The sequence below is a fragment of the Lycorma delicatula genome, chromosome 7 (genome assembly GCF_047948215.1).
Source record: "Lycorma delicatula isolate Av1 chromosome 7, ASM4794821v1, whole genome shotgun sequence".
In the NCBI taxonomy this organism is placed as follows: Eukaryota; Metazoa; Arthropoda; class Insecta; order Hemiptera; family Fulgoridae; genus Lycorma; species Lycorma delicatula.
In genome coordinates, this window is record NC_134461.1 from 34,789,376 (window position 1) to 34,804,837 (window position 15,462).

The 15,462-nt window shown below is 34.4% G+C and overlaps 1 protein-coding gene across 4 annotated transcripts in view; it reads right to left on the minus strand.

The window, feature by feature from the left end:
* Nucleotides 1-1,139: 1,139 nt before the first annotated feature.
* Nucleotides 1,140-15,462, minus strand: part of LOC142327854 (putative cytochrome P450 304a1) — a 61,760-nt gene continuing 47,437 nt past the window's right edge. For 2 of the 4 annotated variants that reach the window (XM_075371204.1, XM_075371202.1), the window contains exons 7-9: nucleotides 13,176-13,293; nucleotides 8,584-8,725; nucleotides 1,143-3,538 (exon numbers count right to left, since the gene is read on the minus strand). In XM_075371204.1, the coding sequence (XP_075227319.1) occupies nucleotides 3,354-3,538; nucleotides 8,584-8,725; nucleotides 13,176-13,293 (445 nt within the window). In that variant the 3' untranslated portion in view covers nucleotides 1,143-3,353. Of the gene's footprint in view, nucleotides 3,539-8,583; nucleotides 8,726-13,175; nucleotides 13,294-15,462 lie in introns of all 4 variants that reach the window. The other 2 variants (XM_075371203.1, XM_075371206.1) reach the window with 2 other exon arrangements.

Genomic DNA, 15,462 nt, shown 5'->3' on the forward strand with positions numbered 1-15,462 from the left:
ACAGCATGTGTTGGTCTTCTTCAGACGCACGTCCTATCCAGCGCCGAGGTAATTTTGTGTTAAGGTACTGTCGAACCTCGTTATGAAAATGGGCAGGACAACCATCTTGCTGGAAAATGAAGTCGTTGAGTAGCTGAGGCATAAGCCATAATTGTAACATATCCAGGTATATCATGCCGGTTACTGTCGTTTCCATAAAAAAGAACGGCCCATACATACACTGCCTCATGAGATCGCACAAAATCCGTTTACTTTCGGAGAATCCCGAATGTGTTCCACATAAGTTTGTGGGTTTTCAGTTCCCCAAACTCGCACGTTATGACGGTTTAATTTTCCGCTAATATGGAAAGTAGCTTCATCGCTGAGAATTATCGTGTTTAGAAAACCTTCATCTAACAACATCTTTTCCTGTAACTGTAAACAAAAATTGAGCCTACGTGTTTTATCTCCATCAGAAAGACGCTGGATTAATTGAAGACGGTACGGTTTGCATAATAAACGTTTATGGAGAACTCTCCACACTGTTGTTTTCGGAATTCCTAATTCTCTGCCTGCAGCCGCAGTCGATTTTGACGGGCTGTGAAAGAAACTTGCACGCACACGTTCGACCAATCCAAAGGGAGCAACTGCTCCTTTTGATTGGTACGAAACAAGTGAGCTTGTTCCCGGCACATATTACTCTGCCGATACCGCCGTAGCCGACATGACAGTACCATCGATCGTTGCTTTAACAAAGCCAGGACTTCGTGGCCGGTGATGTTTTCCGTGTTCTCATATGATCGACTCCGCCGCCGATCGAATCCTTCCACTGGGGTTAGCAGATGTTAAGAAACTGGACAGACGAACAATCTCTTTCCTCAGCTTATCGACTTTCCTACACAGTCTCTGCTCCCAAGGTGGACGCTGGGGACTCTTACGCAATGCAGGAACGACGATTCGCTGGCCATTCGCTTTGACTGCCGTGATCGCACCGATGTACACTAATTCATGGAGCTTAATTATGTAGGGTACTAATTTTACTTTTTCTTACTTTTTTTTAAATCTTTTATTATTATTATTATTATTGCTACAGATATTTATGATACTCTAAAAATGTTATGTAAAATTATAGTTGTTTCTTTTATTAATATTTGATATAAAAATATAAATTTTACAATAAGGCTGTATAAATAATCTTATTCGTTAAAATAATAAAAAAAAGATTAAATAATACATTTTCTTTCAAAAACTTTTATCGTTTTAATAAGATAAAAACAACAGTTTTTTAATTAAACATAAATAATTTTATTTTATACAGTTATTATTTATGTCATAAAACATCATTATAAAATTATTACTAATACAAAATAATAAACAGAAAAAAGGCAAAGTTTATTTAATCTAACTAATATTAATGTTTAAACCAAGATCAACCTAATTTCAATGAACCATTTAGTACAAATTTCACTTTTAAATCCTATAAACCACTCCTGCACAAGTTTTGACCTCTTTAATCTTTTACAGTCAAAAAAAAATTTCTCATTAATAACTTCAACAATAATGTAACAATGTCAATTAAGACCAGTTATTAAAAAATAAATTAAAAAAGAAAATTGTTTACTTTTTATATAAAAAAAAATAATATCATTGAAAATACAATGTGGAATAATAACTTATCACCATCGAACAATTTTTGAAAATAAAGATTTAATAAACTTCCTTTCCCTAAGTATTATAATTTCATCAATTGTCTTAAATTTACTGTTAAACATACTAAGCTATTTTTTTACTAAATGAAGCATTATAATTTATATTTTTGGAATGTTTCCAATCTTTACCACCAGAATTACCACAGCCCATGGGGTAATCAGAAGACTTCACTTATCTGAGGGTTATCAGAAATAATAATAGTTTTGTTCTTATTTTTTACAATGCAATTTCTTTTTTTTTTTGTTTAACCTCCAGGTTCACCATTAAGTGTTGCTTCAAAGGATGAGATGAATGATTTGTAACATGAGTGAAAATGCCATGCCTGACCGGGATAACAATGCAGTTTCTTACAAAACTGCATTATAACTTAGTAACAATTTTTGTAAACATAGAATAAAATAAACACACTTCTATATAAATAAAATATATACAGCTATTTGGTAATATACATAAATAATAATATAACGAGTAATGTTTAAGTATGGAAACAGCATATCTGATGTACAGCAGTACTGCACATCTGAGAGGTATTTAGAGACAATTTACTGAAACTACTTGGGTGAAACGTTTTAATTTATTGAAACTGTTTAGGTAATGTACTGAAACAAGTTTATTAAGCATGGCTTAAGTCATTGGCACTTCATCAATATTTCCAGAATGTTGTTCACCGAGATGTTCCAATTATTGTTAAATATTTTGAAAATTAAATTGTAAGAAATGTAATTTACCATATTACTCATCTTATTAGTGGTTAACAACTAGACATCAATATGTCTTACAACAGAAATAAATATATCAAAATCCAGTGAAAAAATATTCAGAAAAAGGATTTCAAAATTTGGCATATTTATGAATTGAATTAAAGAAAAATAATTATTTTCAAGAATCTTGTGAGAATTTCTACCAGGTACTAAAACTATAGTAATTTACAAAGCAATAAATTTATAAAAATTTGACAAAATTTTTTGAAAAATCTAGTTTTGAAATTTTGAGTTATAAAATAATTAATAAAGAATATCTTCCGTAAATACCTGATACACTTTCTCAACACCCACAACATCTGTCTCAGGGTAGAAATCAGTTGAAGATTGTGAGCAAGGTAAATTGCCAATGGTGAAAAGTACATCCAAGTTAAATGATATTGAGTACAAATTTATTTCATGCTATTGGTATCTATTATTTGGCTAATTACTGTAGCAGTGGTGTCAAAAAAAAATGTTTTTGGTTCTTCTGCATTAATAGGGAGGGTGGTTCAATTGTTTTCTCCTTAAAGTGCACTGGATAGCTGTTTCCCTAATTTATGTAATAGTTAAATTTTTTCTGATATTTATATTTTTGGTTGATTGATCTTAGCCAGAAGACTGTATTGTACTTATAAAATTACTTTAAAAAAAATTAAATCACAGGTTTATACCTGTATATAGGAATTTGGCTGTTATTCATTTGCTTACGGGGGTGTGTAATTCAAATTATTGAATTACACACCTCCATTTCAGTTTAAGTAAATTACATTTTTATTTTGTGATATTTTTTCCTTTTTTCTTCTTGATAACAAACCTACTACAGTATACCTGAAGATTATGTTGTAAAGAAATAAATGGTCACAAAGATACATTTACAAGTGGGTACATTTTAAATTACAATAAATGTATGAACAATTTTATTTAATTTCTTGGTTCAGCTTTTACCCAAAATGGTTGTGGTGATTCATTTAAGCCAGCTATATTATCATTTAGTTCTGGAAAAAGATGAGATGGATCTTCTATAAAATTAAAATTTTGTAGAAGACTAGATACTACAACAAAAATGTTTTGACGTGCAAATGTTTCCCCAGCGCAAACTCTTTTTCCTGTATAAAAAAATAAAAACCTTTTATTATTAAAATGTAACATTGAGAAATATTGTGAATATATTGTATTAAACTAAATAATCATGTTATTAAACTAAAATGTTAAAAGATTTGCTCGAAATATAATTTAAGCCTATAAATCTATATATATCTTACAAGCTTAGAAGACCTTTTGAAGTGAGCTTATGTGGTCTCATACAACCATGCTCCTACACTTTTTTTTTTTAATTCCTAGAACTTTTTTTTTTGCCTAGATGCAGCGCTTATACACTGCATCTAGGCAGCAGCAGTCAAGAAATAAGACAGCTATATGTTAATTCTTGAACCATTTCTGATCATCCACAATCTTTAATGAATTATTGAACCTTATGAAGTAGAGTCCCATCAGATGCATTCCTGCTAGACTGAAAGATACTAGCACTGAACAGCCTAAGTAGACAGACTGAAGGGGAATCATGCCAGGAGAAAGAGATAAATGCATTGCTAGTCTCCAAGGATAATCCAAGTAATGATATATAAATTGATATTCAAAAATCAAAATGCAATCCACAATTCTATCCACAAACAAAACAAATATACAACTGCCATTAACAAATACCTACCTGAGAGTAAGAAAGACCCAGCAGCAAGGGACTGATGACCAGGCTATGCAATGAATAGGGGGATAATATCTACTGATATCCTTGTCTTCCATTACCTTATGAGGTTCCTTTACCATATGAGCAATATTTCAGTTCCTTATGTTAAAGGCATGTTCGGTTCCAAAATTACAATAAATTCATTTGACGTTTTCATTTGTCACATGAAATGAAAATAAAAACTTGAATTCTAATTTTTTTTTTAACTTATAAAGGTAACATATTTTGTGTAACTTACATAATTAAAAAGTATTTATATAAAATTAAATCAAATTGTAAATCATATTTTCCAGCATAAATTTTATTGATCGGTATTTTAATTAAAAATATATTTAAAAACTGTATTAAATGAAATTCTTTATTAATAATTTTAAATTTAAAGAGGTATTTCACTCAGTTTCTTGATTCAAACAACATAAGATTTAAAAATGACTGAACACTAATTAATTACTAGCAGTTGCAGTTCAGCTTCTAGTAATTACTCAACCAGGGTTTCGTGTAGCCGAAACCCGGGATCCTATTCCATTTAAACACCTTCAGCCGAACTACGTAATGAGAGGAAACCAGCCACTATCAACCATTCCCCACCAACCTTCCAATTAACTCAGAGATCCAGAAAGGAATTCACTCTCTCAAATTTTCTAACTTCCTGTACATTCAGCCTCGTACCAGGAACAGACATGGAGGACATGGTCCACGTGTTATCAACACCGAAATACGGTCACAAACCTGATCGCCTAAATGAAACTTAGCCAGTTTGTCCCGAAAAGCACCATGCCCGGAAGGAATTGCGTAATATACCGATTGAGGGAAATCCACCTAACCGAGCACAAATAAAATACAATTGGAAATACGTTACGCGTGTAACGACCAACTTGGGCGTTGATGGTATGATTTGTAGATGATATAGTAATTCTAGCTGAGAGTAAAAAGGATTTAGAAGAAACAATGAATGGCATAGATGAAGTCCTACGCAAGAACTATCGCATGAAAATAAACAAGAACAAAACAAAAGTAATGAAATGTAGTAGAAATAACAAAGATGGACCACTGAATGTGAAAATAGAAGGAGAAAAGATTATGGAGGTAGAAGAATTTTGTTATTTGGGAAGTAGAATTACTAAAGATGGACGAAGCAGGAGCGATATAAAATGCCGAATAGCACAAGCGAAACGAACCTTCTGTAAGAAATATAATTTGTTTACATCAAAAATTAATTTAAATGTCAGGAAAATATATTTGAAAGTGTACGTTTGGAGTGTCGCTTTATATGGAAGTGAAACTTGGACGATCGAAGTATCTGAGAAGAAAACATTAGAAGCTTTTGAAATGTGGTGCTATAGGAGAATGTTAAAAATCAGATGGGTGGATAAAGTGACAAATGAAGAGGTATTGCGGCAAACAGATGAAGAAAGAAGCATTTGGAAAAATATAGCTAAAAGAAGAAACAGACTTATAGGCCACATATTAAGGCATCCTGGAATAGCCGCTTTAATATTGAAGGGACAGGTAGAAGGAAAAAATTGTGTAGGCAGGCAACGTTTGGAATATGTAAAACAAATTATTAGGGATGCAGGGTGTAGGGGGTATGCCGAAATGAAACGACTAGCACTAGATAGGGAACCGGAGAGCTGCATCAAACCAGTCTAATGACTGAAGACAAAAAGACAAAAATAAACAATAACAATATGTGCGAATTGTAACATTTTTTCACCTTTTTTGTTTACGGTTTTGGCAAATGGCATTACGAAATATACGGGCGTTTGATCAGCGTTTCCTATTTGAGAAGGCAAATAGCCTTTAAATTTTATAAGATTTATTATGTATTTGTGAAACTGTATTATGTTTTTGTTCATAAGCGTCTGGAAGTCGTTGAGAAATGATCATCTTTCGTCTTATTGACATCATCATTTCGTACAAAAAATCGTGTTATCCATCGACGGCTTGCTTTAAAATCAACATTATTCAACGATTTAGCGATTTCACAAGCATATGATTAACACATTTCTGTCGTGTCAGCATAACCGCATTACCTTTTTTCCATAACAAAGTTACACAATTTTTTTTCTATATCTTGTATTTTGGTTTTAAGCCATGTAAAGCCCTTTTATTACCAGTGCCTTTCCCCAGAATTTGTTTCTTCTTACACCAGTCTCGAATGCAGCTTTCATCTACGTCAAATTTTCTTCCTGCCGACCGATTTCCTATATTTTCAGATTCTTCTATAATGGCCAGTTTTTCATTTACTGTAAAAGATCTACATCTTGTATTCTGTATAAGCCGAATCCGGTATTGATAAACGAAAGCCTAATGTAACTATATTATGTGATTGAATTTGGGTACTTTTAAAAAAATGTTTACTTTACATAAATTATCCTGGCTAAAGGCTATGTTTCAAGTAAGCGCCGCACCCTTATTTTTTCTCTCCAATTCCAAGAAAAAAAGTGCAGGGGTATTCGAATAAATACGGTATTTGAAGGCGTCCAATCCGGGAGCAGATTGTTTACTGACATCTCTTCGTGTAAGGGCAAAGAATTTGAAGACGCTTTCAATGTTGCTACAAGTGCTGCCAGTTTCGACACACAGTTGAACAGTGGAAAATCTGGTGGTAGTGTGTTTCCATTTTGAAGATGAGAAGCATAAAATAGAGCAGTATCCAACGTAGTCGGTGGGCTCGACAAGTGTTTACTGCAGACGTCTTCGGAAGTACCGTAAGCACTCTGTAAATAGTAAGTATTGTGCGTGTTATAAGGGGGCATAATTCAATTGTAAATCTACAAGTATAAATATAATCAAACCAAACTTAACCTATGCTCGCTTCGCTCGCTAATCAAGCATAGGTTTTTTGGTTAGATATTACTTATTTATTATATAAAGTTAGATTATAATTTTAGTTTATTTTCTCCTTTTAGTGGCGCCATCTTACAACTGACTAACTACAACTAAAACTGATTAAGTACAGATCGGCGATGGGCGTCTTCTTGAAAAGTATCAATTAGCATACTATTACGGCCACCAAAATCATTAAACTGTACTTCACAGTTTCATTATCAATATGAGAAAGTTCGTCTAAATTCACGTCAATAATTATTTCATTTTCAGGTGATGTGTCTATTCTTGTTTACAGATCAAGGTTAAATATAATATATATTATATTTTATTCACTGCAATACTGAAATGTACTTAACAGAAAAATTCTTAGTTAGTTGAAATGTACAATATACTGTTCATCAAATTTACAATAACTTTAAAAATTAAAAAAAAACCGTAATGCACAACTAAATTATTATACACAACCAATTACTTAAAACTGAGAAAATTCAAATACTTCTTTTATTTACCGGATAATAACTATAAATAATCACAAGAAAACAGCCGGCGCAGCGCGTGTAACTCAAAACCTCAAGATATAACTTCAACAAACGCTCGATATTCGATCTGTAACAATCGTATCCTGATATACTGCCGGTATATCGATCCTTTAATATCTACAGTATCGTGCACAAACCGATTCGCTTGAAAAAATAGACCTGCCTGGGAAAAAATCAACTACTGTATGTACAATATACTAAACATTTCGACTCTGCTGAATCAAAAAGAATATAACAATTCAGGGTAATTATCGGTTATCTGCCCACCACGTACAATCGTTTAAAATCAATGTTTTAATCAAACCACCCGCTATTCTATAATTATAATCCATTGCGACTTAACTTTGTTGTCTTCATCTCTCTCTAGCACTTACAGACAACGTCATGTTACAACCTTTTGGGCATAGGCGATGTTTCGATAGAACCCCGGCCTCAATATAGAATTGCACGGCGTTCTGTTCCGTATTTGGTGATTGCCAAATGTTCATTTTGTACAATGTAAATTAAAGCACAAACTCCGAACCGATCTAATTGAAGTGAAATACTAACTATAATAAAAACAAGAAATATTCAAAAAATCAGTTGAATGGTAAGCGCTGCTGTCAGCAGGGATAATTATCAAATTGTAATAATTGTTTCACTGATTTTAAAATGTAATGGCATTTAAGTAAATAATGCCCAATTCAATTTTGACAAGGTTAAATAGGAAAGAGGTCAACGAAAAATTTATCATAAAATATAGCAGTGTTAAGTCATAACATTGTGCACACTCAAGAATGAATGTATTTTTGGTTTATCTCCAGTAGGCTTCTGCTGTGTATAGTTTGATAAGGAAACAAGAAAAACTTACTTTAATATGTAATCACAGGGTATAGTGTGTTGTTTATTATCAGGGTTGAAATAATTGTACCGAAAATTACTGCTGGCATTAGAACAAATACCTACAGCTTGTTTTTTTATCCTCTTTTTTCGTGAGTAGATTAAAGGTAAATTTTCCTTAATAAAGGTTTTCTTAAATGAAATACATTTTTCTTACCTAATCCAAAAGGTAATGATAAATCTCTTTTTTTCAGTTTTCCATTTGGTTCTATAAATCTTTCTGGTGTGTATTCTTGTGGGTTGTCCCAAATCTTTTCATCCATATGTACGCTGTAGAGATTTGTTAAAACCATTGTATCCTACACATATAAAAAAACACATCGTTACTTTCATATTTCTTTAACATTAATTTTTTTTCATCTTGTAAACCCAGTTTAATATTTTCCCATTTAAGCTCTTAAACTAACCAGTAGTGCGGCAGTAATATTAATTGAATGTTGATTCACACAGACATGATAATTTCATAGATTCTTAACAAGAATCTATGAAATGAATATTGAATGAATAAAGCCTAAAACGTTTACTTTATATAAATTATCCTGGCTAAAGGCTATGTTTAAAGTAAGCCCCGCACCCTTATTTTTTCTCTACAATTCCAAGAAAAAAGTGCAAGGGTACACGAATAAATACGGTACTTACTATTTAAAATGTGCTTATGGTCCTTCCGAAGACATCTGCACTTAAAAAAAATGGGCCCGACCGACTTCTTAGGATACGCTTCTCGTTTATGTCTTCATCCCCAAAATAGAAGCACACTACCACCAGATGTTTACAAAGTTCAGCTGTGTGTCGAAACTGGCGGCATTTGTAACAACGATGAACATCTACAATTTCTTTGGCCTTACGCGAAGAGAAGTCAGCAAACAACCTGCCCTCAGACTGGACGCCTTCAAATAGTTCAGAACTCAACTGGAAGACAACAACCTGGCTGACAGTGGTCTCCTGCTGGTCGAAGGAACTCGTGGCCGGAGGTTGAAATCCAAGCCGTTCAAGAACGCAGGACACTTGAGCTAAACAGTCATGCAACGAGTCGGCGTATCGATGTCTCACATAGGCAATTATAAGGGGAATCAGTTTTTCTAATTTTTCTGACTTCCTGTTCATCCAAGACCAAAACCCTCCCGGATCTCCACCGATCATGGCCACCGCTATCTACTGACCCAAAATCCAAAAAACCCCAAAAATTACCCCCCCCCCCCATAAAATGTTTCGGCAGGACAAATCTTTGGGTATTTAGGAAAAAAGTTTCACTTTTTTTTTGGTGGCGTATTTTGTGGCAGTGGTCGGGTAAGTCAGAAGTGTCCTGAGACGCCTAGCAACGGAAGGATTTTATATGGCGTCGTTTTTTTGGGGAGGGGGTAATTTTTGGGTTTTTTTGGATTTAAGGTCAGGGAATAGCGGAGGCCCGGATCGGTAGAGATCCGGGGTGGTTTTGGTCTGGGACGAACATGAAGTGAGAAAAATTTGAAAAAGTGATCCCCCTTATAATTGTCTCTATGAGGACTTAGTATATGTTTTGTGTTCAAGACAACGATACGCCGACTAGCCGCCTTACAGCCAAACGATCTTTGAGGACCATCGTCTTGCTCTTCTCCGAGGTAAACGCAGTCTTATATTGATGACCCTTCAGCTCGAGTATCCTGCGTGCTGTAGTGGCTTGGAATTCAACCTTCGTCCACGAGACTCCCTCGAACAGCAGGAGACCATCGTCAGCATAAGCCACGACGGGACACGCTTTGAGCAATCTCAGCGGCAGAAGTGAATCAAACTCCACCACTCACAATAACTGACCAACACACTGCCCTGCACAGTATCACCCCGAAATCGCGGCTGCCCATGAATTCCTTCCACTAAAACAAAAACCGATGCCCGTCATGACACCTGCTTAGATGGGCAACTCACCAGGTACATTACATACCTGCAAATTATGTTTTGCTAAAAAGCCCTCAATTAATTCACCGCCATCATCGGTGAAGTCGCTATGCCACGAAAGTGACTTACCGTTCACATTCGCACAAACAGGGAAACGACTGGCACCTGAGAATCGTAGGATTTTATACCAGACCTCAAGATGACGATGAGCAGGATATCTATATTGATCCCCTGAGCGACGATGATGTGCTGGCCGTGAAGGCCCGTTTACGGCAGCGCAATCTGAACCATCCAGATTGCGCTGTCTATGCCTAACGTCACTTCCGACGTCACCGACGTATGCACGGTGAAAGAAGAGAGAGGTGCCAGTAAAATGCACTATCTGTAAGTCAACGGGAAAATCTACGTTGTCCCAAGAAACTGTTACGGATAACAGATATCGCTAACGACGACAAACATAACACCAATAGCTACAACAGGCCACTAGTGATCACCGACCGGTTGAAATTTCTCCGCGGCGCGTTCGAGGAAGCGAACGCGATGTACCCGCGAACGAACGATGACAACGAGATCTTCGCGGGTAAGATGTACGTGTTCGACCTTCACACGCAACAGTTGGTTACGAGGACTACGGGTCGGAGATAGACGAATGCACCTTCGCGACGGCCAGGACGGACCTCGTCTCCAATTGTTTCCGGAATACCAGTGGACATAGGCGAGCCGGTCCGTTTCAAGAATGGAATGCTGTATTTTATCAAAAACAATACAGCTAACCTTTCAACAAAGTAATGAGATTCGGACACAGAGGTTATGGTTTCTTCGGATTACATGCTACAACAATAAGAACTGTTTCAGGGTTATAACGTTTTATTTGTATTTGCTAATGCTTTATAGTCAACTGCTAGTTTTTATTAGTAATTGTAACTTTTTAGAATAATAAAAACTCAATTAATAGGGTGTTTATTTATTCAGTTCCGTTGTATTTGCTTGTTATTATATCATAATGAGATTGATACATTAATGTTTTGCTTAAATCTAAAACAGCTAAACCTTCATAAATTCTTCTGTTAAAGTATATTTTCTCTTTAGATCATTTTACAGCGCATAATGTCTCATCATAAGTTATCCTGTTCACAAAAGCAGGAAAGACGGCAAAGACATGAAACCAGTTCTAGGTTGGTTCATTTTCTTATATTCTTCACGTGTTTCCTGAAGACTGCATTATTCATTAATTAAAAAATTTATTTTTTAAATTCATTCAAAACAATAAGTCTTTGTAGTGTTAAGGTTGATAAATGGTTTCAACCATCTCATTGGCTCTAATTGTAGGATTATGTAAACATAAGTTTGACTTTTAGTCCACAGCTGATGGTCTTTTTTAAAAACCGAATAATGCCAAACATAATTCTTCTATGCCTCAAGGTCGCTAGTAACTTGCATTGTTTCGAAAAAGAAGGTGGTTTGTTTTCTAGAAAAAATGGTAATTTATTGTGGTCTATATGTAAACTCTCCGGATATTCAATAACAACCTCGAGAATGAACACTACTCGCCAGTCATCAGTAATACTGCACACATCTTTTAAAATATCTTTTAAATCATCGCGGACCCATATAAAATTTTTCACGGTAAATAACTGCTTATGGCTTATACGTATAACCTACATACGTAAAATAGTTATGAGGAGAGTCAGGATCAAAACTATCTTTCGTGTTGGGATTATTTGCAGAAACATATTTTGTAACTCACATTAAAATACCACCTCGAACTCCTTTTTCTAGGAAAAGAACCACATCGATATCGGACAAAGTTCAAGATTTACTTTCGTTTTATACAACGTAGCTTCAAATGAAAATCCGGTGCAGTAAGGTAGTGTGTGCAATCCAATTCATACTCGGTAAGTAACAATGTCTTAAAGTTTTCAAATACATCGGCCAGCAACAAAACATCACACGTAAGGTATATTTTACGGAGATTATGATACCATCCTAGAATCCTGGAGCTGTGCAGTGGTAGAATAAGAAAATCTGAATGTGGTGGTATGAATGCTTGAAAATTTGGCGGGTATTTAAATAAAACCATTAGACTACGGAATTGACGGAAATACTTTATATTATCATTTAATAACTTTAAAAGTAGTAAACAAGGTTTTTGTAATGTCAACAAACACGTGTATTGTGCATGTTTCCAGCAAGAGGCAATTATTTTTGATGACATCAGCATTTTTTAACTTGCAGGTCTAAGGTCAAGGTTACTCATGAGGCCAATGGTAAAGTATGTCGAAGAAGCGGTATAATTTTAATACTGATAATCTGTGACTAACTGACAAACTTCTGAATGCTTTTACTTGAAGTTACTTGAAGTTATTTGAAGGAGATAATACTTTTCAAGTAGTTAGTGCAGAAAAGCCAGATATTTTTACATGGATTTGAATACTAGATCGTGGATACCGGTGTTCTTTGGTGGTTGGGTTTCAATTAACCACACATCTCAGGAATGGTCGAACTGAGAATGTACAAGACTAACACTTCATTTACACTCATGCATATCATCCTCATTCATCCTAAACGGTAGTTACCGGAGGCTAAACAGGAAAAAGAAAGAAAGTAGTTAGTGCAGAAATGATGTATGTTAGTAAACATTTTTTCTTTAGATGTTTAGAAAAAAAGGATAGATTAGTTTTATATGAAAAAATTCATGTAGAGTATATGGTTTGTTTACATCATTTAAATATTACTTGTTGAGATTCCTCTAATTCATTTTAATCATTTTAATTTATTATTACTTTTTTTTTTTTAATTTGCCAAATCCTATTTTTATATATTTATTAATTCAAAAATAAAAATTTTAGATAATGTTTGTTTTACATTATTACTTACCTTGGGAATGAAGTAACCTCCAAGTGTTGTATCTTCTGTAGCTTTGTGTGGAACACCAAGTGGGACAAGTGTTTGAAATCTCAATGCCTCTCTTATTGCTGCTTCTGTGTATGGTAAACTATAACAAATAATTATAACAAATAATTATATATAAGTCTTTGTATTTTTAGTGATAATTAAATTTATTACGTTACATACAGTGGGATTGCTTTACACTGGTATTAATATCAGTAGTTTATTTGGAATCTAAAAAACTACCTTAAATAAGCAAGTTCAATTTTAATCACAGTTTTCTTGTAAAGTGTACAATTGAGATTATTGGATAATGTTCTACTTTTCATGAAATCCAATATCATTAAAAAAAAACTCCTATTTGAAAATAGGAAATTTTCCAAACATATATTTTACCATGAGAAGAGTTTAATCGCTTTAATATTAATTTACATTGTTAAATTGTGTTCCAATTAATTTTTGTTCAATAACTGGTTAAGTGTGATAATAAAGTGTTCAAAAAGTGACACGATTTAATGGAAGAATGTTTCCTTCTTTTATTCCAGGTTTAATTGAGGAAAAATGGGATACACAATGCAGAAGAGAATATTCACTGTCTCCTAATACATTAGATGAGCCAGTTATGCCCAGACCCAGAATGCCTTTGCAGAAAAATATGGTGTGAATGAATGCACTAAGCAACTCCTACATCAAGCAACTGTATGGCAAGTTCCAAGAGACAGGGAATGTGGCAGATGCAGCCAAAAGTGGTAGACCAAAAGTGCTAAAACCAGAAAAGTTGATCGACATGCAAGCTGCATATTCTGTTAGTCCCAAGAAGTCTGTGCGACGCCTATCTAGCCAGTCTGTCTCTCCATTGGTAGTGCCCTCACAGCATTGCTCAAGTGTTTAAAGATGCATCTGAACAGAATTTGTGTCATTCATGAGAGATTACCTGCAGACACTGGAAAACATGTAGCTTTCTGTCAGTGGTTCATATCATCTGTAATGTCAGATGGAGAAGAACTCAATGGTAGGTTTTGGTCTGACGAGGTGTGGTTTCACCTTGATGGGTACATGAATGCACAGAATTCATGCATTTGCTGAACAGAAAATCTACATCAGCTGCACTAGTCTCCTCTACACAGACAAAACGTGGGTGTTTGGTTTGCTACATCATGTAAGTGAATCTACATGACATTCTTTCATGGGAAAGTGAACAGTGAGCACTACATACAGATCTTGAAACAGTTTGTAAACAATATACCTCTTTAGTGTTTATTTTCTGTTTAGCTTCCGCAACTACTGTAAGGTATTACTTCAGAGGATGAATAAGAATGATATGTATGAATGTAAATGAACTGTAGTTTTGTACATTCTCAGGTCGACCATTCCTGAGATGTGTGGTTAATTGAAACCCAACCATCGAAGAACACCAATATCCATGATCTAGTATTAAAATCTGTATAAAAGTCTGCCTTTACTAGGATTTGAATCTTATAACAATATACCTGCAGACCAGCTACAGTACGTGTGATTTCAGCAGGACAATGCTACTGCTCATACAGCCAACAACACTATAACTTTCTTCGATCAGGGTTTTCATAGAGAAGTGATTTTAGAGAAGGGGTTTCGGCCCGCTCAGTCTACTGATTTATCCCCTCCAACTTTTTCTTTTGGGGATACCTTAAGGATGCTGCTTACAAAACTCATCCTCACACCATTCTCAAATTGCAGAGCAAAATTGAACAATATGTGGCTGCAATACCTCAACAAATGTATTTAAGAGCAAGTAATGTCGTATTCAATTATGTGAATTGCACAATGTAGGCCACTTTCAACAACTACTGTTGTTCACTCATTTTCGTATAAGATTTCATCACTTCTTAAACAATCTGAATAGAAAAATATTCATAAAAGTGTTATTACACGTTGCTCTGAATCTGATATGAGTAGTTTTATTCTTCTTCTTTACCCTTAATATACAATTAAGGATAAACTTTACCCTAAGGTAATATGTTTTAATTATTTTACTAACCTTTATGTACAATTTCCTTTTTTAATTTTTAGAAGAAAGAACTAATTCGGTTATTAATCGTTAATTAATGGGAACAAGCAAAGAAACTTTAGTGATATGTGAATTTTTTCTTAAACATGGCTTCAGTCATTGATATTATATTTCTTATTTTTTCATCTTCCAGTTTCCTAGGGTTAACTCCTTGGATATTTTATTGATTTACAATGCTTTTTTTATTATGATGTGATTTATATATTTTAAGTAATACGGTGTAAAAAA